Consider the following 22,625-nt stretch of genomic DNA (forward strand, 5'->3'; position numbering starts at 1 on the left):
TGCTAGGTTCCTCCGAGTCCAAGGTGCCATTGACTGCACACATGTGGCCATCAAGGCGCCGGGGGGGTCAGCCGGGTGCCTTCATCAACAGGAAGGGCTTCCATTCCATGAACATGCAGATAGTCTGTGACCACAGGATGCAGATTCTGCAAGTCTGTGCAAGGTACCCTGGCAGCTCCTATGACGCTTATATCCTCAGACACTCCCCAGGCGCTGAGGCTCTTTAGTGCTCCAGCCCGACTGGATGGATGAATGCTGGGCGACAAGGGCTATCCGCTCATGACACCTCTATGCCACCCCAGAACAGAGGCAGAGCAGCATTATAATAGGAGTCATACCTCCACAATGGCAGTGATAGAGAGGACCATAGGTCTTCTCAAGATATGCTTAGGATCCCTGGACTGTTCAGGAGGTGCACTACAATACCCCCCAAAATGGGTTTCACTGATAGTGGTTGCATGTTGCGCTCTCCACAATCTGGCACTGGCAAAGGTGGCTGGAGGAAGAGGACCTTGACGCAGCTGCACAGGCTACAGAGGTTGTATAGGACATTGGTGAGACCAATTTTGGAGTATTGTGTGCAGTTCTGGTCGCCTAACTACAGGAAGGATATCAGTAAGATTGAGCGAGTGCAGAGAAGATTTACTAGGATGTTGCTGGGTCTTAAGGAGTTGAGTTACAGGGAAAGATTAAATAGGTTAGGACTTTATTCCTTGGAGCGTAGAAGAATGAGGGGAGACTTGATAGAAGTTTACAAAATTATGAGGGGTATAAACAGATTAAATGCAAGTAGGCTCTTTCCACTTAGATTAGGAGAGGTAAACACGAGGGGACATGGCTTTAGGGTGAAAGGGGAAATGTTTAGGGGCAACATTAGGGGGAACTTCTTCACTCAGAGAGTGGTGAGAGTGTGAAACGAGCTACCATCTGACGTGGTGAATGAGGTCTCACTCTTAAGTTTTAAGAATAAATTGGATAGATACATGGATGAGAGAGGTCTGAAGGGTTATGGACTGGGTGCAAGTCAGTGGGACTAGCGGAATAATATTTTGGCACAGACTAGAAGGGCCAAATGGCCTGTTTTCTGTGCTGTAGTGTTCTATGATTCTATGGTACAGAGGATGAGTCCAGTAGTGAGTCAGAAGAGGAGCATGGTGAGGAGAATGCTGAGGGCATGGAGCCAGACCTCAGTAACCTCCAGGGAGGCAGGAACACCAGGGATGACTTGATCCAACGCTCCTTCAGCTAGGCTGCCAAAGATCTGCTTTCACCTCATGCCAGCCTCCATCCCGGATGTCTGAAATGACCCTTTCATTTGCACCTAAATTCCACTCGATGTCTGTGTAATAAAGTACCCAGTCACTCAAGTCCAGCATTACATTGAGGCATACCCTGCGCCAAAAAGAAAGAAAAGTGAATCAGAACCAAAACAACTTTAATGTTATCGTCACATTGAAATCATTATGCCATTACAATTGCTGGTGTTGATTTCCACAACAGCGGACATATAAATCAAACATAAATGAATAGAAAATCACCCATGAAATGTCTCTCTCGTGCTCATGGTGCCTTGAACTTAGGTTTGCGAGTGCTATGTCTTAGTACTCCCCCCTCCACCCCCCGCTGTCATCGGCATTGGAGACAGCTGCTGACTCTGATGCCCTACCATCCATTCTTAATTAGCACATTCATTTAGATAATATCACCAACTTTAACTTTAACACCTATGTGTTCTATTGTACTATTGTCGTTGACATCTTTTGATGATCTGCTTCTATCACTGCTTGTTTGTCCCTACAACCACACCACCGCCCCCCCCCCACCTCTCTCTCTCTCTATCTCTCCGCCCCCCACACACACATCTTAAACCAGCTTATATTTCAACTCTTTCTTGGACTCGAACTCAAGTTCTGTCGAAGGGTCATGAGGACTCGAAACGTCAACTCTTTTCTTCTCCGCCGATGCTGCCAGACCTGCTGAGTTTTTCCAGGTAATTCTGTTTTTGACTCTGATCTCTTGTTGGCCTTAATGACTTTAGTGGTGGTCCTCTGGTCAGTGGAGCCTGTGCTGACCCCGCCTGGGAGGGAGCAGCCAGTGCCACGGCTGGCATCTCCCCAGCCATCACAGCCTCATCAGAGGCCACAATTCTTGCAGACGGGTGGAGGAGCTGCAGCTGCCATCATCCAGAGCACCCTGAGAAGAGCCCGCAGAGACAAAAGCAGCTCATGTGTCAATGTGAGATCGCTCTGGACCTCCCTGCTCACCACTGATGGACGAGCATCTAGCTGGGATACTGGGTGCCTTATCCATCTCCCAGACTGACACTGACCACCTGAGGTCATTGCCTGTGTGAGGGCTTGCAGATCCGAGTGCAACCCTAGGAACCCCTGATTCTGTCCCTGGAGCTGCCTCTCCATGAGAGTCAACACTCTCTCAATGGAGGAGGCTGTGCACTCAGCCATGAGAGTCAACGCAGTGGACTCCCCCACAGTGGAGACCATAACTTGCAGACCCTCATGGATCTCTGCTAGATCCTCCCACACATCCCACTGGACAACCAGCATCTGCCACCTAACGGACGACTCCAGAGGCTCATCATCTGCCTTCGACTGAGTATCGTCCTGGTCCTCAGAAGTCTTCCAACTGCTGATGCCCTGAGCATTCCCTGCCTCTGTCTGCACCTCAAATGTGTGTGCAGTGACCTCACCAATGTGCACCAACATTCTAGCCACCAATCTAATGCCCAAGGAGGTTCTGGTATCTGCCCTGGCGCCTGCTTCTGAAAGAGGGTGTGACGCAGGTGCAAGTGAAGCTCAGTTGTCCTCCAGCGTCAGGGGTGACCCTTCAGGGTCCAGAGAGCGAGTCCATGCTGGTGAACCTAAAATGGAGAATAAGGACATGTCACCACACTTTCACTGTGCATGCCAAGCACCCTGGTGAAACTTTAGAGATCTGCATCATGGTGCCATCACCTTTCAATGATCAATGGGGAATCCAGGTTCGAGGCTCCCATCAATGAAGTGACTACACAAGAACGTTTGCACAATCTGAAAGTTTCACCTCCGTGCACTGCTCTCTTACCGTCATCTGGTACCCACACCAGGTTGCATGGGGAGCATGCCGGCTCTCGAAATCAAGGGCATCCTGCTCAAACCTGCTGAGCAGCAAGAGGTTGGGCTGGCCTCTGCCTGTACATGCCCTTTCTGCCTGGTTATGGCTCGTCTTCTCCTGAAAGGACAGAGGAGCATTGATTAGTCCACTCTCTGCCTGAAGCACCATGGCAGCCTGGCCAACCCCAGCTGAGGAACACCTCACAGGGCACATCCGAGTCATGGCCCTTGAACCACAATGCACACAGTCCAAGCAGTGAATGCTCACCCCCTTGGCCAGCTCCAGTGTCAATGATAGTTGACACTCAAACTCTAGCATCCCTGAGGTCCATGGGGGGATGACCTTAACACTTCTGCACACTGGCCCATGCCAACATGATACTCATCCTTCCTGAGATCAGCAGTTTATTGAACCGCTTCTGGCACTGCACCCATGTGTGCCCCACCATTTTATGACTGCTCACCAGCACCGCGACCTCCTCGCACGCCCCCTTAGTGAGGTGCAAGTAGCCCCCCTCCATCTCTGGGGACAAGGGTGTCCCTCCTGGCAGCCACCTCCCCCAGCAGGACAGCGAGGGACTCATCCGAAAAGCGGGGAGGGCAAGCGCCTACTCAACCTGCCCTCCCGCCTGGCACCTCCAGTCACACTCGACTCCGCAGAACAGACATCCTGCCATGGCAGCCTTTCTGTGGCTGCTTGGGCCATTTTTAAACCGGCCGCTGGGTCCAATCGCAACCAGGCCCCCGTCCCTGCTCAGCCCTTCCTGATCAGTGAAGAGCTGCGTTTCACACTCGGCGGGCCTTCATTGGCCCGCCAGCCTGATATCACGGTCGGGGTTCGATTGCCAATGCCGGGCCGTTCCCTGGCTGCTCCAGGTCCTGCCGACCGTGCCCGCTCACCCACCTCAAAATTCTGCCCATGAGGATAATGTTCATCTTCACTAAATGGGGCAATAATTTGGCAAAGGAGGCCTCCCACTAATTATGGAATCTAATTTTCATTCCATTGAAATCAGCAGTAACCAGGCAGATTCAGCAGGGGATGGACAATTCACTCCACTGGATTATGGCCCATGTGTCAGAGGCTGAAATTTATCTCAGAGTCTTCTCTAAAATAATATACCCATGACAAAATCATTAGCAGCCTATAGTGCTAATGATGAAAAATATACCCAAGAAACAAACAGGAATAGGCAGAGTAAAATAAAAAAGCATGTTCACCCTAATTATTTGTAATCCATTTTTGAGAAGCTGGCACTCTGTGAAATAAGCATAGCAATTCGTTAATGAATCTTAATATATGGTCTAACAGTTCTTTCAGACGTGAAGTCGGTTGAAATTACAGTTCAACACTAATGCATAATTCCTGGTGCTGAAATGGAGAGTGGTTTTAAATCCCAGAGCAACTGCAGTTAATACCAAGTGTAAGATCTTTGATAAAAGCAAAGAACTGTGGATGCTGGAAATACAAAATAAAAACAGAAACAGAAATACCTGGAAAAACTCAGCAGGTCTGGCAGCATCGGTGGAGAAGAGCACAGATGACGTTTCGAGTCCTCATGACCCTTCAACAGAACTTTGTTGGGATGAAGGAGATGCATTGATTCCTTGCTGATTGCAGTTGTGGCTCATTCAACAGCAGTCTTCCATCATATAGCAAACTAGCACCTTATTAGTCGTTCAGATAAACAATCCAAGATCATTGTGCAGTAATTTTTGTTCATAATCTTATAAACCCTATATGTTAATGCCCTAATAGCTTTAAGTAGGGACAAAGCGGCATGTTGAAGTGATTTCTAAAATAAAACAATGTGACCCAGCAACATCTGAATGATCCTTTAGATCTTCCGATTTCTGAATAATTCCCCAGCTTTGTGCCAGCTTCTCCTTTTGCTGCCTGGACAATGAAGCAAAGACATTATGCTCCTCATGCTGTCCTGCCAAATGATCCTGATTCCTGCCCTCATCCTACTCTATCTCTTTTCTTAGCCGGTTAAAAGCACTTACCAGTACGTTGGATCATTGGTGAAACAATGGAGACCTTACCCCATATTCTTTCTAATCAATGAGCAACCAAGATGACTTTGACTTTCTTTCAGAAGCCCGATCTCCATCGTGAATAGATGATGATCTAGAAATATTGAAGTCCCTTTGCATTATACAATAGTAGATTCACATCTAATGGACTGAAGCTATATCTAAACTTCAAGCTCTAGTCTTCATTTTTCTGGCCTATTCCTGGCCAAGGCTAGATATGTAGTGGGCAACAATGCTGTACTCACTGGGGATAGGAAGCAAAATTACCAAGCCCTGCACCCTCAGCAGAATCAAACTTCCATGCAGCTAATTACCAGGCAACGCTGGCCTGTGATATAGAAAAGAAATCTTGCCATTGATCTCGAAAGCTGCCTTCAAAGATCTAGTGATATTGGTAGTGTGGATTTTACATTTCAAAACATTAATTTGAATGTGCCACTAGGTCAAGGAATTCTTCAGGAGTCCAGCAACAGTGATGTCATCAAGTAGGGTAGGTAGCCAATCACATTAAAGAATTCTCGCATACAGCAAACCAGAAAGTTAAATGCATTGGTTTTTCTTTGACTTTTTAATGAATTTTACAGAGAGCAAAATAAAGATCATAAGATGATAAGAAATGGGAGCAGGAGTAGGCCATTCAGTCCATTGAGCCTGCCTTCTGTTCAATATAATTGTGGCTGATCTGATTGTGGCCTTAATTCCACTTTCTCGCCTTTCCCCCCAAAACCTTTAACTCCCTTGTAGATCAAAAATCTGTCCATCTCAACCTTGAATATATTCAATGATCATTCCACAGACTAACAACCCTCTGAAAGAAGAGCTTTCTCCCCATCTCCTTCTTAAATGGGAGATCCCTTATTTTTTAAATTGTGCCCTAGTTCTAGATTGCCTCATGAGGGGGAACAGCCTCTCAGCATCTACCCTGTCAAGTCCCTTCAAAATCTTAATTGTTTCAAGAAGCTCACCTCTCATTCTCCAAAACTCCAGTGACTATAGGCCAAACCTGCTCAAACTTTCCTCATAAGACAATCCTTTCATCCCAGCAATCAGCATAATGAACCTTCTCTGAACTGCTTATAATGCAAGTATATCCCTTTTTGTGTAAGGAGACCAAAACTGTACAGAGCATTCTAGGTGTCACCTCACCAATGCCATGTACATTTATAGCAAGACTTCCCTACTTTTATACTCCATCCCCTTTGCAATATATGCCAACGTTCCATTTCCCTTCCTAATTACTTGCTGTACCTGCATGCTGACTTTTTGTAATTCATGTACAAGGACTCCCAGATCCCTCTGTACTGCAGCATTTTGCAGTTTCTTTCCATTGAAATAATATTCTGTTTTTCTATTCTTCCTGCCAAAATGGACAACCTCACGTTTTCCTACATTATTCTCCACCTGTCGAATTTTTGCCCATTCGCTTAACCAGTCTATAATTCTTTTCAGATGCTTTATAGACTCCTCACGACTTGCTTTCTTTGTATTATCAACAAATGTGGCTGCCAAGTAGGCCCCTTTGTTCAAATCATTAATATAGATCATAAATAGTTATGGCCCCAGCACAATTCCCTGTGGCACTCCACTCATTACAGTTTGTCAACCTGAAAATGATCCATTTATCCTGACTCTGATTTCTGTTAGTTAGCCAATCCTCAATCTGCACTAATATATTACTAATATATTACACCACCCACCCTACCCACTGCCTCACCCTCCACCTTCCACCACAATACCATGAACTCTTATTTTGTGCAGTAACCTTTGCAGACACCTTATCAAATGCCTTTTGGAAATCCAATGACACCACATCTACTTGGACCCCTCTGTCCAATCTGCTTGTTACATCCTCAAAGAACTCTAATAAATTTGTCAGACTTGATTTGCCTTTCAGAAAAATCACATTCTGCCTGATTGTATTGTGATTTTCTAAATGTCTTGTAATAAATTCTAACATTTTCCCAGTGACAGATGTTCAGCTAGCTGGCCTATTGTTTCCTGTTTTCTGTCTCCATCCATTCTTGAATAGAGGTGTTATTTTTGCAGTCTTCCAAACACTTGGGACATTTCCAGAATCTACGTAATTTTGAAAGATTACAACGACTGCAGTCACTATCTCTAAAGTCACTTGTTTTAAGATTCTAGGATGCAGGCTGTCAGGTCCAGGGGATTTATCAGTCTTTAGTCCCATGAATTTTCCTAGTAATTTTACTCTAGTGATCATGATTGCTTTAACTTCCTCCCTTCCGTTTGCCTCTTGATTTTCTACTATTCTTAGGATGTCTTCTATATCTTCTACTGTGAAGACAGATAAAAAAATAATTGATCAAAGTCTCTGCCATTTCCTCGTTTCCCATTATTAATTCCCCAGTTTCCCATTATTAATTCCCTAATCTCACCTTCTAAGAGACCAACACTCACGTTTGTTATTCTTTTCCCTTTTATATACTTGTAAAAGCTTTTACTGTCAGTTTTTATAATTCTTGCTAATTTTCTCACATGCTCCGATTTTTCCCTCTTTATTACTACTACTATAACTACATTCCTTTTTACTCCCTCTACTTGAATGGCCCCCTGCACCATAGTGCCATGGTCATTTTGGGGTAGACTGAGGCACATGCATTAGAAACCAAGATATCATGAACATTCTTTTAAAAAAAATACATTAGAAAACATTGGAATTTTTATCATAATGGAAAAACTTGATGTTACATCAGTAAAAATTAGTTTCCCCAGGCTGTAGAGGTTGCTCAGCAGTAATTATGACTTAGTACACCACAAAATCTAGTTTCACCTCAACAAAACATGACATTTTTGGAGGGGGTTGTGGTTTAGCAGCATAAGAGGGAGGATCTCCTTGGTTCAGTGATTTCTAAATATTTCTACTTTCAGGGATCCCAACTGGACACCCTGCAGGGGAGCAGAGAATCACTGACAACAACTTCTCAATTTCCAAGCTTTACTGCACATGTGCGAACACCAGAAGTTGTGGTCAGTTTCACAATTGTAATGATGGCAAACACTGAGAGTTTCACTATCATTACAACCACAAAACCAGGGCCTATGTAGCGTAAGAAGGAAGCCATTAAATGGCTGAATAGTAATTTGCTTGTTAATTCAGTGGTAATAGCCAATGAATGAATATTCTGTATTCTGTAGAAGTGTTTAGTCTTTTTGGACAGATCTACAATTCGTGAGTGCTTGATTTAGCAGAGTGATTTCAAGGACATCCTATATTTTCTGAGCTATTCAAATGACATTCTAAAAGGAGTTAATTTTTTTTTACCTAATAACAGGTCAATGGAGTTTCCATCAAAGATGAAGCTGGTTAATCATCTATATATTAGCAGATGTTCAAATCCTTTCAACCTGAAGCTCACCTCTATTACACTCAACAATATTATTAACTGAAAGTTTATTTGGAATTTCCTGATCTAAGTCTCTCCTTACAAAGCTTTTGCTGAATTGGTATATGTGCAATTTATCATTCAAAGAAAAATTCAATTGGTTTTCAGCAGATCAGCAAATGTTTTGTGAACAGCAATTATATTAACAACAAAATTAATGACATTGGGTTAAAATGACCTGTAATTTAAAGACTAGAAATGAATTGCAAGAGGATTGAAATGTCAGTCAGCATAAAAGCTTTATCTTCAATAGTTCACGACCTGAATTGCAAAGATCATGGAGCCGTCTTCATTTCAGTCCAAATCATATATATACTTTATGATAGATGGTTGTTCTTCTAAATGTTTTTTAATGGATCCCCGATTGTTGATGAATGCGCAGCACAGTTATTATAGTTTAAACAAATGTAAGTTCCCGGCTTAATCACTAAGCCTGGTAATTAGTAAGAAACTGTGGTCACAGGGATTATTCAAAATTAATATTTCCAACATTGCTATTTCAGTCCATGTCAATCATTTTCAGCTAAACATGTCATTGGAAATACAAATGGTGCAAGAAATCTTGAAGGGAAAACTATTATATATCCATTAGAAACCAGTGTCCAAACAAAGAATCTGTTGTCATTATTTCAAAAAAGTTCTGCAGCGATCATTATCTTGAACAAAGACACCTGCTGTGAAACTAAGCTTCATAGCACCCTGCTCATTGGCACTAAAAGTACCATTTTGCCTCCAAAACGGCATCCACGGGACCCATGCACTATTCTGATGCTAACCACGCCAAATGCCAGTTAGCGCGCACACAGTGAACTTCTGCCAGCAGTATGTAAAATAGGCTGCGAGTGATGTCAATCAGCATATAAACTCAATGCTTCAGCTACTGCCTTCTCTTAATCTTGCACAGCTGAACAAACATTCAGCAGCAGCAAGCACCACCCTTCCCATCCCCACTATTTAAAGGGATAATTTACTATTTTCAGTTTAGTTGCTGATTGATTTCTGTTGACTCTTGCTGTGAATAAACACGTGTTTGGTAGTTTCCAGGATTATCTATTGTTACTGAAGTCTACACGAATGGTGTGACATATGCAAAAGGACTTTATACTGACTTTAAGGTTGTTGAAAATGCCACTTGCTCATGGACATGGTTGCAATTGGCTGGCATCTCCCTTGGACTTCAACATGACAGGGATATGAATGAGCAAAGGTGACACAGAGCAGTACAAGCTGTTGGAACGGGGAGGAAAGGGAGAAAGGCTGTCAGCAGAAGGCCATATCTGCCCCAGGTGTTCAGGGTGTGATTCTCCTCCCTGAGTGAGGAACAATGTGTCTGCAGTTCAGTAAGGATGCCCTTACTAAAATAGGCTACCTAATGCAGCCACAACTGCAACCTCAGAGCAGGCAAGGTCAGCACGACCAGTTCCTATGAAAGCGATCATGGCCGTGAACTGTTAGGTGTCTGGCTCCTTCCAGCCAGGAGCAGGCGATATTTGCAACATCTCCCAGTTTGCAATCCATGTTCAAAGAGAGCTCAATACATTTCAGTCTCTTGTTAGAAATAAGTTGGCAGAGCAAACATGCAGTTTTACAATGATTGCAGATTTCCCCATGGTGCAGGGTGCTATTGCTTGCGTGCACATCACTTTGAGGGCACAGAATGTCAACTCTGAGATACCCCCTCAATCTCCAGCTTGTGCACAGCAAATCATGCAGGCCAATGCCTAGTATCCTGGCAGGTAGTTTTGAAGCCTTCATCCTGTGACACATTCTGCTGTGCTATCTAAATTTGAGTCACCATGACAAACTGGAGGGTGACTATTGGACAGCGAGGGCTAAACTTTGATAATGTGATTCCAGTGTGCAATCCCTGTACACATGGACAGCATGCAAATAAATGAAAGCCTTGCTGCCACATGAAGGGTGATTGAGCAAACTGTTGGTGTGCTTAAACAGTCCTCCTGCTGCTTGGACAGCTTGAGAGGAGGCCTGCAGTGCTCAGCAGAGTGAGCATCAAAATTTGTGGTGGTTTGCTGTATGCTGCATAACCTCACCATCATGGAAGCACAGTCCTTGCCATCAGTTATACAATGACCAGCTGAGGAAGAGGAGAAAGGAAGAGGAAAGGAGACCACCAACACAGCCCCTTTCTGACCAAGCTATCCATAATTGACCCTTTCAACTGTGAAAGCAGTAAACACAACCCAAACCCCTATTCACCAACAGATCCATAACTTCCCTTCCCTCTATCACAGATCATCACAGCATCTGTTTTGTCAGAATGCAAAAATAAAAGCCAGCACAAAATAAAAATTCCAAACAGAATTTACGGATCAAATCATGCCATGTTGCATTTAAATGTCAGCTGATTACTTTTGTGCATTCCCTTAGTGCCTTTCTTCCATGTTTCTTTGTCTGTCCTAGTTTTCCTACACCATGCTACCCTAGTTGATACATCATGGCTCATGGGAGACTGCTGACCTTCATTGGGGGAGGCTGCAGATGGCCTTTCAGGACAATCTCCATCATTGAGTCTTAAAGGACTGGCATCAGATTGAACTTGGCAAAGGCCACAGCAGCCTAGCTGGCTGGCTTACAGGCAACAGCACAGACACTGGCAGAGAGGCAGTGCTGGAAGTCCACAAGCTGATATTCAGAGAGGGCAGTCGATTCCATGGAGCCACTGCCATTCCCTAGGGTGGTGTCTCAGTAATCATAGTAATCTGAGGAAGGACAAATTGCTGGATTTCAGTAAGTCCCTGCAAGTACCCGCGAACACTGGTATCCGCAGCGAAGGTGGGACAGTCTGAGCTTGCATGGCAGCAAGCTGAGATTGCATGACTTCAGTCTGAGCTTCCACTACAGCACTCAGACTTTGGGTGGCTTCTACTTGTGATGCAGTGCAAGCAAAGACATCAGCCATCAGACACTGCCTCATAGTTGCTTCTGTGAATGATCTCATGTAGTTGGCCACCATCCATGCTGGAAAGTATAGGTTCCAAGCTCTGCACAAAGCCCCGTGCCAAGTTAATGCTAGAATCTTCCATTCTCCTTGACATTGACCATTGGCTTTCTGGCAGGCCTGTCAATGCACCAAGCATTTCCGTATGCATACCCATCAGCCTTCTTCTGTGGGCTGCCACATTAAGGTTCTCATCTGAGTCCAGCCGTAGATTTCGTATGTGATCTCGTTCTCTGGGAAGCTGGCACCTGTGCCACTCTTATCCTCTGTGCTGGCTGCAGGCCACTCATGCGTGGTGTCTCTCCATGTGCAGATCCCACCTCCAATCTATCTTCCCAACTACACGCGGTGACGGTATCCTAGCTGGTAGCTGTGAGGGACAGTATTTCCCCTTCATCATTGTCATCCTGCTCTTCTACCTCTTGCTCCTCCACAACTACCCACAAAGGTTTCATTTCTTGGAGAAAAGCAAAAGGCAGGACAGGATTGTGATAAGGGGAGGGTAAAGCAAGAGGTGTGTTCTTACATCACCTGCAGTTTGTAAATTAGAAGAGTGTGCAATGGGGTGGGGGGGGGGTGGGTGTGGGGTGGGGTGGAGTGGGACATGAGAAAGAGAATTAGGTATGAGCATACTGTTGTCATTGCTGCTTTCACCCCTGCTACTGACCACAGCCTCAATCATGGTCATTCCAATGATGGAGAACACCATCTCCTTCAGGGAATGAGGAGGAGCTGGGAGCTCCTGCTGCATCCTGTAACATGCCACTTTCTGCTGCAAGGGAGAGGGAAATGTGCCTGTGAGTGTGTTGTAATATGTTTGGGTAATGTGGCTGTCATGATTGAATAGCTGGCAGTGAGTGCAAGCTGTGAAATATGGGTGTGAGGCTTGCTGCAGTGCTAAGTATGTGAAGACAAAGGGGACCAATGAATGTTAAGTATGAATTGCGATTGATCAAGATGGTTAGCAAGTAAGCAATGGGATTGTGGTGCACTGAACGATGTGTGAGGCTAGTGGTACAGTTGATGGGATAAGGCATGTGAGAATGCATTTACTGATGTTGACCACTTGTGTGAGGCCATCGAACTTTTCGCTGCCCTGCATCCAGGTTGTTGTGGCTGGATTCCTGGTATTGACTGCCACAACTATTTGGTCCCACTGCCTTTATAAAGCTTTTCTGCGGGGCTCCCTGAGTCCCTGCGAATACATGCAGCCAAAGTTTTATTCCAGGGTCAGGAACCTGGCATAGGAACCATTTCCAGGTCCAGACCCGCATGGCATGTTCCGGACACACCCAATCAGTATTTTTAAAGATTCAACAATTAAAGGCCAAAGAGCAGGCATGTACACCAACGAAAGCCCTTCCAGTACTCAGAGATCAGCAGACCTGCCAGCCAAGGTGGCAGCTGCAATCTGAACATGGAGAAAGAGAAAGAGAAGGCCAGGTAAGTTTTTTTTTATATTTAAAATGGCTATACCTACCTGGCCGCAATTATGGAGGGTCAACTCCTTCACAGGACGGCTAGTGGCCACAGCTGTGGCCTGGAGACTATTAAAGGTGCAGGAAGGTCCTCCATTCCCAATCTGAGACCACCAACTTGGCTTAAACATGTTGCAGGCTTCCGTGGGCTACCTGCATGCCCACTGGAAATCCCAGCCGGCATGGGAATAGGGCTTAATATGCCCCTTAAATAAATCATATTTTATTGACTTCAATTGGCTACCCGTCAACTGCAGGCATGAGACAGTTCCAACCCTGACTTGGCCTCTCTGAAAATGGCTCAGGGTCAGGACCATGGTGCCAAGTGGCCAGCATACCAATTGCAGGCCCACCCACCTCTGCTCCCAATTCCAACATTTAAAAATTCAACCCTGATACCACCCCCCCAAAAAACTGCTCCTTCTCTCACACATCACTCTTTTCCTAACTTTGATTAACAGGTCCAATATATCAATGGAAAAAGCATATTGACTTGTATTAGAATAATTTTTTTAATGAGAACCCTTGAGCTGTAATCATTTGTTAACTTTATTCAGTGATTTAATTCACACAGAAGTGCTTTGAGAAAGGTGACAGTTTGACTTTGATGATTAATGCAATGAAATAATAGTCTACTGATTTTGACCTTGAGAAGGACTTGATTGTAATGCTCTAATGTATGAAAATGATTCTGTGCGTTGATGATGGCTTCTCAAATAATATTTAGGACATGTTGCAAAGGTATGCTGCAGAAGCTGACTTTGCAGTGTCACCACGCTGGCCGCTGGAAAAAGGTGAAAGAACTGCTGCAGTCTGAGCTAACACAATGTGCTTTGTTTAGAGATTTTCTTTATGGATATCTAGTTAAAGGATATCTCAGTTATTTAACCAAACTCTCCTGAGAATTTAGTGGGAATAGCTAAACTGTACAGATCAGCAAGCTCCTAGGTACAATCTATACGAAGTTATGAGCACACAAAATTGATGGACAGAAAAAGACCAACTGGTTCAGCAAAACCTGTCCCACGCCTCAAGATGGGTAAAACGACATTTTACCTGCCCGCTACTGCACTTTGTGCAAATCTGGGACTATTCCACCCTACGTCTTTTATGTTCAAGTATCCTTGATTATTTTCATTGGGAGTCTGATCCACATGAAGACTGCTCTAGATTATTGCTGACTGTTTAACTCTAATTGCTGTCCAGACTCTTGTTTTATGCATCAATATTCTGGTAATAAGAACAGGGATATTCCATCTTGTGGATATCTCCATTAATAATGCTACAAGAAGATGGCTAGAGGAGTACAATATTACCCACAGATCAGGATTTTTTTCAATCTCAGGATGTGGGCATCACTGGCAAACAAGAAATTATTGCCCATTCCTAACTGTCCTTGTAAACGTGGGGGTGAGCCATGTTCTCAGCCTCTGCAATCCATGTGGTTTAAGTACTCCGTCAGCACTGTCAGGAAGGGATTTCCAAAGTTTTGACCCAACGCCAGTGAAGGAACAGTGATGTATTCCAGGTCAGGATGGTGTGTGGCTTGGAGGGAAACTTGTAGGTGGTGATGTTCCCATGCATTTGCTGCCCTTATCCTTCCAGGTAGTAGAGGCCACAGGTTTGAAAGGTGCTGTTGACGAAGCTTTGGTGAGTTGCTGCTGTGCATCTGGTAGACATTGCAGCCATGTTACATCACCAATGGAGAATGTAAATGTTTAATGGTGAATAGGGTGCCAATCATGGGGAGGCAGTGGTATTGTGGTATTGTCACTCACTGGTATTCCAGAGACCCAGGGCAGTGCTCCGGGGACCTGGGTTCAAATCCCACCATGGCAGATGGTGAAATTTAAATTCAATAAAAATCTGGAATTAAAAGTCTGATGATGACCATGAAACCATTGATGATTGTTGTAAAATCCTATCTGGTTTGCTAATGTCCTTGAGGGAAGAAAATCTGCTGTCCTTACCTGGTCTGGCCTACATGTGACTCCAGACCCACAGCAATGTGGTTGGCGCTTACATTCCCTCTGAACAAGGGCAATAAATGCTGGCCTAGCCAGTGACACCCACATCCCATGAATGAATGAAAAAAAAATCAAGTCCTGGATGGTGTTGTTGGAGCTGGAATCATCCATTAGAGAGTAAACCACCGCACTCCTTATAGATGGTGGACAGGCTTTTAGGAGTCAGGAAATGAGTCACTTTCCAGAGAATAACCAACTTCTGATCTACTGGTTCCCTCATTGTTCATATTCCTGAGATCAATGTTCAGACATAGACGATGTGGATGTGATGGAAATCACACAATTATCAATACAAAGCAATCCTGTCTTGGATTTTTTTGATCATTTTTCCATACAGGGGATTTAGCATTGTTTTTAAATGTTGGATGTTTTAAAATGAGTGTATTCACACGTGTGTTTTTTAAAAAGCACCAAGATGATGGGTAGTTAAAATGCTAATGAGATAAACTTTGACTTAGTTCTTCCATGGACTGTAAATATTAAGCAATTCACTAGCCTGTCTCAGCAATTAATAAGGATTTCATACCCATTGTGTGCAAAAGTGTTCTGGCCTGTTCAAGTTATGAGACGAAAGCACAGATAGTTAGCCAAATCCAGCAAAGATTGTGAAATCTGTCAGAGTTTTAAAGCAGAACATTGTAAACTTTGGTTGGACTCAGAAGTTCCACCAGTCTCCAGATTGATGGAACTCATAAAGAAATGCAGAAACAGCAGAAACAGTTAATTGCTTTTTAATTCTTTCACGGCCCACATTAGCAATACTGGCAAGGTCAGCATTTGCTGCCCATCCCTAATTTCCCTTGAGAAGGTGGAAGTGAGCCCCTTTCTTGAACCACTGCAGTCCATGTGGTGTAAGTACATTCAAAGTGCTGTTAGGGAAGGGTTCCAGGATTTAGACCCAGCACCGGTGAAAGAACGGCAATATAGTTCTAAGTCAATTCCAGTCACCACCAACTTTTCAAGGCCAATTAGGGATAGGCAACTATTGCTGGCCTAACCAGTTACGCCAGCATCCTCTGAAAGAATAAATTTTAAAAGGCAGCAGAGGGACCTGGGTGTATATGAGCATGAATCATTGAAGGTGGTAGGACAGGTTGAGGTATCAGTTAATAAAGCAAGCAGACATCCTAGGCTTAATCAATAGGGACATAGAGTACAAAACATGAGAACATAGGACTTAAGAGCAGGGGTAGGCCATTCAGCCCTTTGAGTCTCCTCTGCCATTTGATAAGATCATGGCTGATCTGGTGTGGTCTCAACTCCACCTTTCTGTCTGCCCCATAACCTTTGATTCCATGACCCTCTGAGAGAAAAAAACTCCTCATCTCAGTCTTAAAAGGTAGACCTCTTATTTTAAACTGTGTCTTCTAGTTCTTGTCTCCCCCACAAGAGGAAACATCCTCCCAGAATCCACCCTATCAAGTCCTCTCAGGGTCTTATGTTTCAATAAGATCACCTCTCATTCTTCTAAACTCCAATGGGTATAAGCCCAATCTTTTCAAAAGGTAAGCCCTTCAGCCAAGGGATGAGATGTGTGAACCTTCTCTGAACTGCCACTAATGCAATTATATCATTTTTCAAATAAGGAGAGTGAAACTGTACTCAATACTCCAGATGTGGTCTTGCCAAGGCCCTGTACAGCTGCAGTAAGATTTCCCTACTTTTATATTATATTCCCCTTGCAATAAATGCCAATATTCTATTTGCCTTCCTAATCACTTGCTATACCTGCATACTAACTTTTTATAATTCAGGTACCCAGACACCCAGATCCCGCTGTACCTCAAAGTTTTGCGGTCTCTCTCCATTTAAATAATATATTGCCTTTCTGTCTCTTATCTTTCATCCATCCTTGTTCGAAGAGTTGGCTGTACTATGAACAAGGTTTCTCCACTGATTTCTATTCTCCGCTGCCCTCACCGCCTGTCCCATAGGCAGGCCAGTCCACATTCTGATGTTATCCATAATGCCACCTTGGGTCTTCCTTGTGCACATTTTCCAGGCGTTTAGACTTGCATTCCCTCTTTTTCCAAACACTCCCCAAAATATCTGAACTTCCTTGATATCCCTGCCTCAAACAAGTTCCTCTTAACACCAGCTTTCTCAAGCATTCACTCATTTATCCATCCATGACATATATAATATCCGTCCTTTCATTTCAAATGCTCTTATTTGAGCCTCGTCACGCTTCTTGATGGCCCAACTTTCACAGTCATACATTGTCACCAGCCACACAACAGCTTTCAGAAGATGAATTTTCATTGCAGTCGAAATGTTGTGGCCACTCCATACTCTTTTAAGTGAGTTCACAATACCATGATCCTTATTAAGTCTCGCCTGAATTTCTTCGGTAGACCCTGAAACTTCCATGATGAGTGAACCAAGACAGTGGAAGATATTAGCCTGTTCAAGCTGAACCCTGTTAATTACAATCTTGCAGGTCATTCCACCCGCCCCCATCACCTTTGTCTTGTCAACATTGATCAGGAGACTGTTTTTCTGATTAATTTGATTAAAGCAATCCACCAACTCCTGTAGCTCCTCCTTTGAGTTAACAGACAGAATAATGTCTTCAGCACATCCAAGATGCGAAACTCACCAGCCGCCATTTGCTATCCCACCTCTATGTCCATCAAGTGTCTCCCTCATAACCATTTTTCAATAAACATGGTGAAGGGACACGTCCATGTCTAACACCCTTTTTGAATCTGAATCATTCTGCCAGCAACTCTGACCCTAGCTCGTTGCTTACAATAAAGCTTGGGAAGCAAGTCAATCAAAGCTGATGGATATCCCATGTCAAACATTGTCAGCCAGAGTTTTTTTCCCTGTATTGGGACCAGAAGATCACGCTGGTGTGATGGGCTAGAAAATTCCAACCCATGATCCTAAGATTAGTGACTTGATCTCTGGTTCCTCTTCCACATCAAAATCCATCAGCAATCTCACTCTCTGGATGGAATTGTCCCAGAAATCAGCAAAGTCCTCGGTGGGGAAATCAGCATGTGACCCACCGAGTGCATTGGCAGCTTTTTCCGCTGCATCATGAACCATTTTGTTTAAAATATTGAAAGGTGCAAGTTTTACATCAGGTCGATGGCAGGGTGGCCTCTGATTTGCCCACACCGCCGTGACCTCAGGCCTCCAGTAAACTGGTGCCATATTTGAAGGCTGCCACTGCACAGAGCTAGCACTCTTTAAGGGATAGGAAGTTGCTCGGAACTGATGGCTGCCAAAGGGAGAAAACATGCTGTCCCCAAATTTAGCAACACCTCCCTCGAGTGCCAACTGGACACAGTGGAGGCCCGCCACGATGTTCTCTACCCCCACTCTGGGAGAAGAATCTCATCCAAGGTGACAAATCCAGCATGAGTCAGTGGCAGTATTGGTCAGTTCCAACACCCTTTAAAAGAGGACAGCCACCCAGTGCCAAAAGAGGATGAATGATCTCCTCCCTTCCACCAGGGTAAGTCACTCTTCTCACCACTCAACTCACACATTCACAAACCCACATGGATCTCACCGACTGCCAGCTCAAGAGACATCAGCATTCACTCTCACACACACCTTCATCTGCCCCGCAGATTGTGTCCTCATTCCGTACATGGCACCACTCACCACCCACACATGCCAGGCATACTTATCATATGGCCTGGCAAGCGTCCTGTTTACACTCTCTCCATCTGTATTCACGCAGGTCAAGCTGGCACACAACAAAAGGGTGAGGACGCTGACTAGTGGATGATGCCCAATTGGAGTATTGCATCCAGTTCTGGGCAAATCAGGACATAAAGGCATTAGAGAGCATGCAGAAAATATTCACGAGAATAGTTCCAAGGATGAGGAACTTCAGTTATGTAAATAGATTGGAGAAGTTGGGACGGTTTTCATTGGAGCAGAGAAGGTTAAAGAGGAGATTTGATAGAGGTATTCAAAATTATTAGGGGTCTGGACAGAGTAAATAGGGAGAAACTGTTCCCTTTGGTAGAAGGATTGAGAATCAAAGAGCACATGTTTAAAGGCAATTGGCAAACAAAGCAATGGCGATATCAGGAGAAACCTTTCCACGCAGCGAGCAGTTAGGATTTGGAATGCACTGCCTGAGAGCATGGTGGAGACAAAACAAGTTCAATCGCAGTATTCAGGAGGGAATTAGATTATTACCTAAAAAGTGAGAATGCGCAGGACCAAGGGGTGAAGGCTGGGGAGTGGTACTAGGTGAATTGTTCCTTCAGAGAACCACTACAGACTCGACGGGCCAAATGGCCTCCTTCTGTGCTGTAACCATTCTATGATTCTATGCCCAAGATCTCTGTCAATCCTCCACTTACGTTATGGTGGGAGATCAGGAGAACTCTGTAGAGGTTCTTCCCTTTCTTTAATATCAGGTAAAGCTGATGGTTAAGATGCCATTATTTTGTATTATGAGACAAAGAAAGGTTGTATTGGGTGAATCTGATCATAGCTGTTATTGAGAATGTTCAATTGCTGCGAAATAAAGCAGATTAATGATTCCCATCTGGCCTAAATGTACAAGGTGTTTTCTCAATCTTTCTTCAAAAGGATTTCAAATGACAGTATGCAGTGGCAATCCTATTTAAATCACATATGAATACTGATGTCTCAGTTGCATATTGGACAGTACAGCATACTTTTAAACATACAGACAATGACTCCACCAACAGGAGTACTTAGCACCACTGTCCCCGAGAGAATATCAAAGGCAAGACCCTTAATTCATAATGGAAGACTTGAACTGCAGTGAAACTTGCAAATTTTTCCTTCAGTGTTTTTACTCTGCATTCACAGAATAAGCAGTTCCCCTTGGAATGTGGCAGAAAATTAGCATTTCACTTAAGTTATAGAGTGCATATTTCTTGCATAAATGTATTTTTGCTTTCTTTTCCTATCTTTCTAATTATTTTCCTTTCCCAAACAATGCTTCCCTCACTGGGAATTTTGTTAATTCAGCTCCTAAGCAAATGAGAGCCTGAGGAAATTTGATTTGAGATACAAAAGCTCAAATCACTGCCAGTATGTATAAATATTACGAAGATGCTCATGTAATCTATTCTTTATTTTTCTTTCAGGAATCATGGCTGGTTCAAATAGATCAGGAGACCTGAGGGATGCCCAGAAGTCTATTCCAGTTGGCACAATCATGGCAATTGCAACAACGTCTACTGTCTGTATCCTTTCTCCTCTTAATACAGAGCCTAGCCAACCTGCTCCTAATAAGATAATTAAGTGATAACTTTCATTGCTGCAGTGTACAAAGCATTAAATGGCTCCCACATGGTTATTAGGCACAGAGATGACAAGCAAGGATTTTAATAAGTATGTATAGAGGCTGCTTAATGTTAGGAATATTAAATTAATTAGAGTTTTGACCGAGATAAAAAAAATACATGGAAATGAGACATTATAAATTATTGTTTCACTTATCCTGTATGAAATTCAGTGCAGATATTTCTACTGATGGGTTCTTGTAAGTGCAATGGTAGTATTTTATATGTCACATTGCATGCCCATGACGTGCCATTCACTAAATCGACAAACATCTAAAATGATGCTGCAGTGCCAAACCCTCTCTATTCCAGATCTACTAGGCTGAATTTTAGCTTTGCACGAGCACGTGTTTTGGGAAGTAGGAGGGTGAAAAAACGTGAAATCTGTTGCATGTCAGGAAGTTGGCCCCAACCCTCTGGCCTGGAACTGGCTCAAGAGGCTAAATGGTCTACTGCTGTTCCTGTGTTCCACATTTAACTGCAGCGTGCTAGGATGGATGCAAGCAAACCCTTTGAGAGAGAGGTGGGTTATTGGTTTCAATATGTCAATCGCTCAATATTGACGTGGGTTTTAAAATTTAACTTGTGGTTCCATAGGTTTCCCAAGCTTTTTGGAACCTGCCAGAGAAAGCAAGGTGAGAACACAGCATCAATTGAGGGGGCTGAAGACATGATGGGAAAATATGGCAAAAACATTGAAACCTCACAGCTGCTTTCTTGCCTGTTTGTGGGAAAGGCTTAGTTCACAGTACTTTTGCTGGGAGGTTACTTTTGCTGCTTTGGAGGTTACATTGACAACTTTGGAAGTCAGGTATGAATTCCACTTTGGAGCTCTAACCTATCAGATCAGCTTGGGGCCACTTACATTATTTTACTTTGGATCAGCTGAGGATCAAGATGACCAGCTGCAGCAGCAACACCAGTAGCATGAGTCAGAGCAAGGGGCAGAACAGCCTGCTCCTTAAAGACCCACAACTCCACAGTAGACAGATAAGCAGACCGTTGCAGCTCATAAAAGGCCAAAGTCAAAACACAGGATGTACAAGCGGTGATAAGCTTCCTCAGCATGTCAGAACATTAGTTTCAGGAGGCTCAGGACGCCTCATCAGGTGGTGGCAGGCATTTCCAGCCATTGGGAACATGACCTGCTGCCAAGTGAAGCTATGGCCCAGGAGTATTCGTCAACCACAAGGGCTTCCACTTAATCAATGTACAGCTGGTGTCCAACCATAAAAAGATGTTTAAGCAGGTGTGCGTACGATTCCTGGACAAGTACCCTGATGTTGTTGTCCTGTGGCAGCTCATCCTCCCTGATCTCTTCATACATCAAAGCAGACTTACCGACTGGCTGCTCGGAGACAAAGGATGACCACTTAAGACATGCTGGATGACACTTGTGAGAATCTCAACCAATGCAGCCCCAGAGCCATACACTGAAAGCCATATAACAGCTAGATGTACCATTGACAAGCCATCAGCATACTGAAGATGTGCTTCAGCTGCCTGGACAGTTCTGGTAGCGTCCTTCAATACACACCAGCCAGGGTCTCTGGAATGGTAGTGGTGTGCTGTGCTCTGAAGTGGAACTTCAGAATGTATAAGGTGCCAAGCACTTAGTCTTTTCAGACAATTCTTATAGTGTAGCTAAGCTAGCTGCATTAACAACAATTTAAGATAATTGGTGGAGCTCATAACATGGCTCATTTACCCTTGCTAGAGTGGCATGCATTCTTAGATAAGGACCCGTTCTCTACGAAGAAAAGCAATATGTTCAAGCCTTGCACCTTTTTTGAATTACCTAGGAGCTTGGGGAGCCAATAGTTCCCCATTGCTTTCTCCATGGCAATGCTTTGGCTCAGAGTCAACTTGCCAACCAATCAGCACCCTTTTGTCCTGTATTATAATTGTTGTGATGGTTTGAAATTTGGCATTCTTCTGTCTGTCCTGATGAGTGAGAGACAAAAAACTTTGGCAACATGTCTTTCTTTTCAGCAGCATAAAAGAAAAGGAGACTGAAAAACAGCTTTGTTATAGCCTTAAATTGCTGCTATAGATCTTGAAATAAGGCTATTTAAATGTACTTCTGTAGACAGCATACTTTAGCAGTCTTGCATTTTCATTTAATATAGGTGAATGGGTGATTGAGCTTGTAAAACTTACAGAAAATTTTGGTAGTTGGTGTGCATCAACTAAATAATATAATTGGGGCTCAATTTTACTATTTTTCTACTGCAAACCACCAACGATCTCTGGCACCAGAGTTAGATGAATGGGGGTCAGATGCAAGCAACATCTGTATGTTGTAACCAACGACACCCA

At 43.9% G+C, this 22,625-nt stretch overlaps 1 protein-coding gene across 1 annotated transcript in view; it reads left to right on the forward strand.

The window, feature by feature from the left end:
• Positions 1-22,625, forward strand: part of LOC121287539 (solute carrier family 12 member 5-like) — a 426,506-nt gene that overhangs the window by 323,191 nt on the left and 80,690 nt on the right. Inside the window, exon 10 of the mRNA XM_041205472.1 lies at positions 20,109-20,207. Within this exon, the coding sequence (XP_041061406.1) occupies positions 20,109-20,207 (99 nt within the window). The remainder of the gene's footprint in view (positions 1-20,108; positions 20,208-22,625) is intronic.

This window comes from Carcharodon carcharias, chromosome 14, assembly GCF_017639515.1.
Source record: "Carcharodon carcharias isolate sCarCar2 chromosome 14, sCarCar2.pri, whole genome shotgun sequence".
Classification (NCBI taxonomy): domain Eukaryota; kingdom Metazoa; phylum Chordata; class Chondrichthyes; order Lamniformes; family Lamnidae; genus Carcharodon; species Carcharodon carcharias.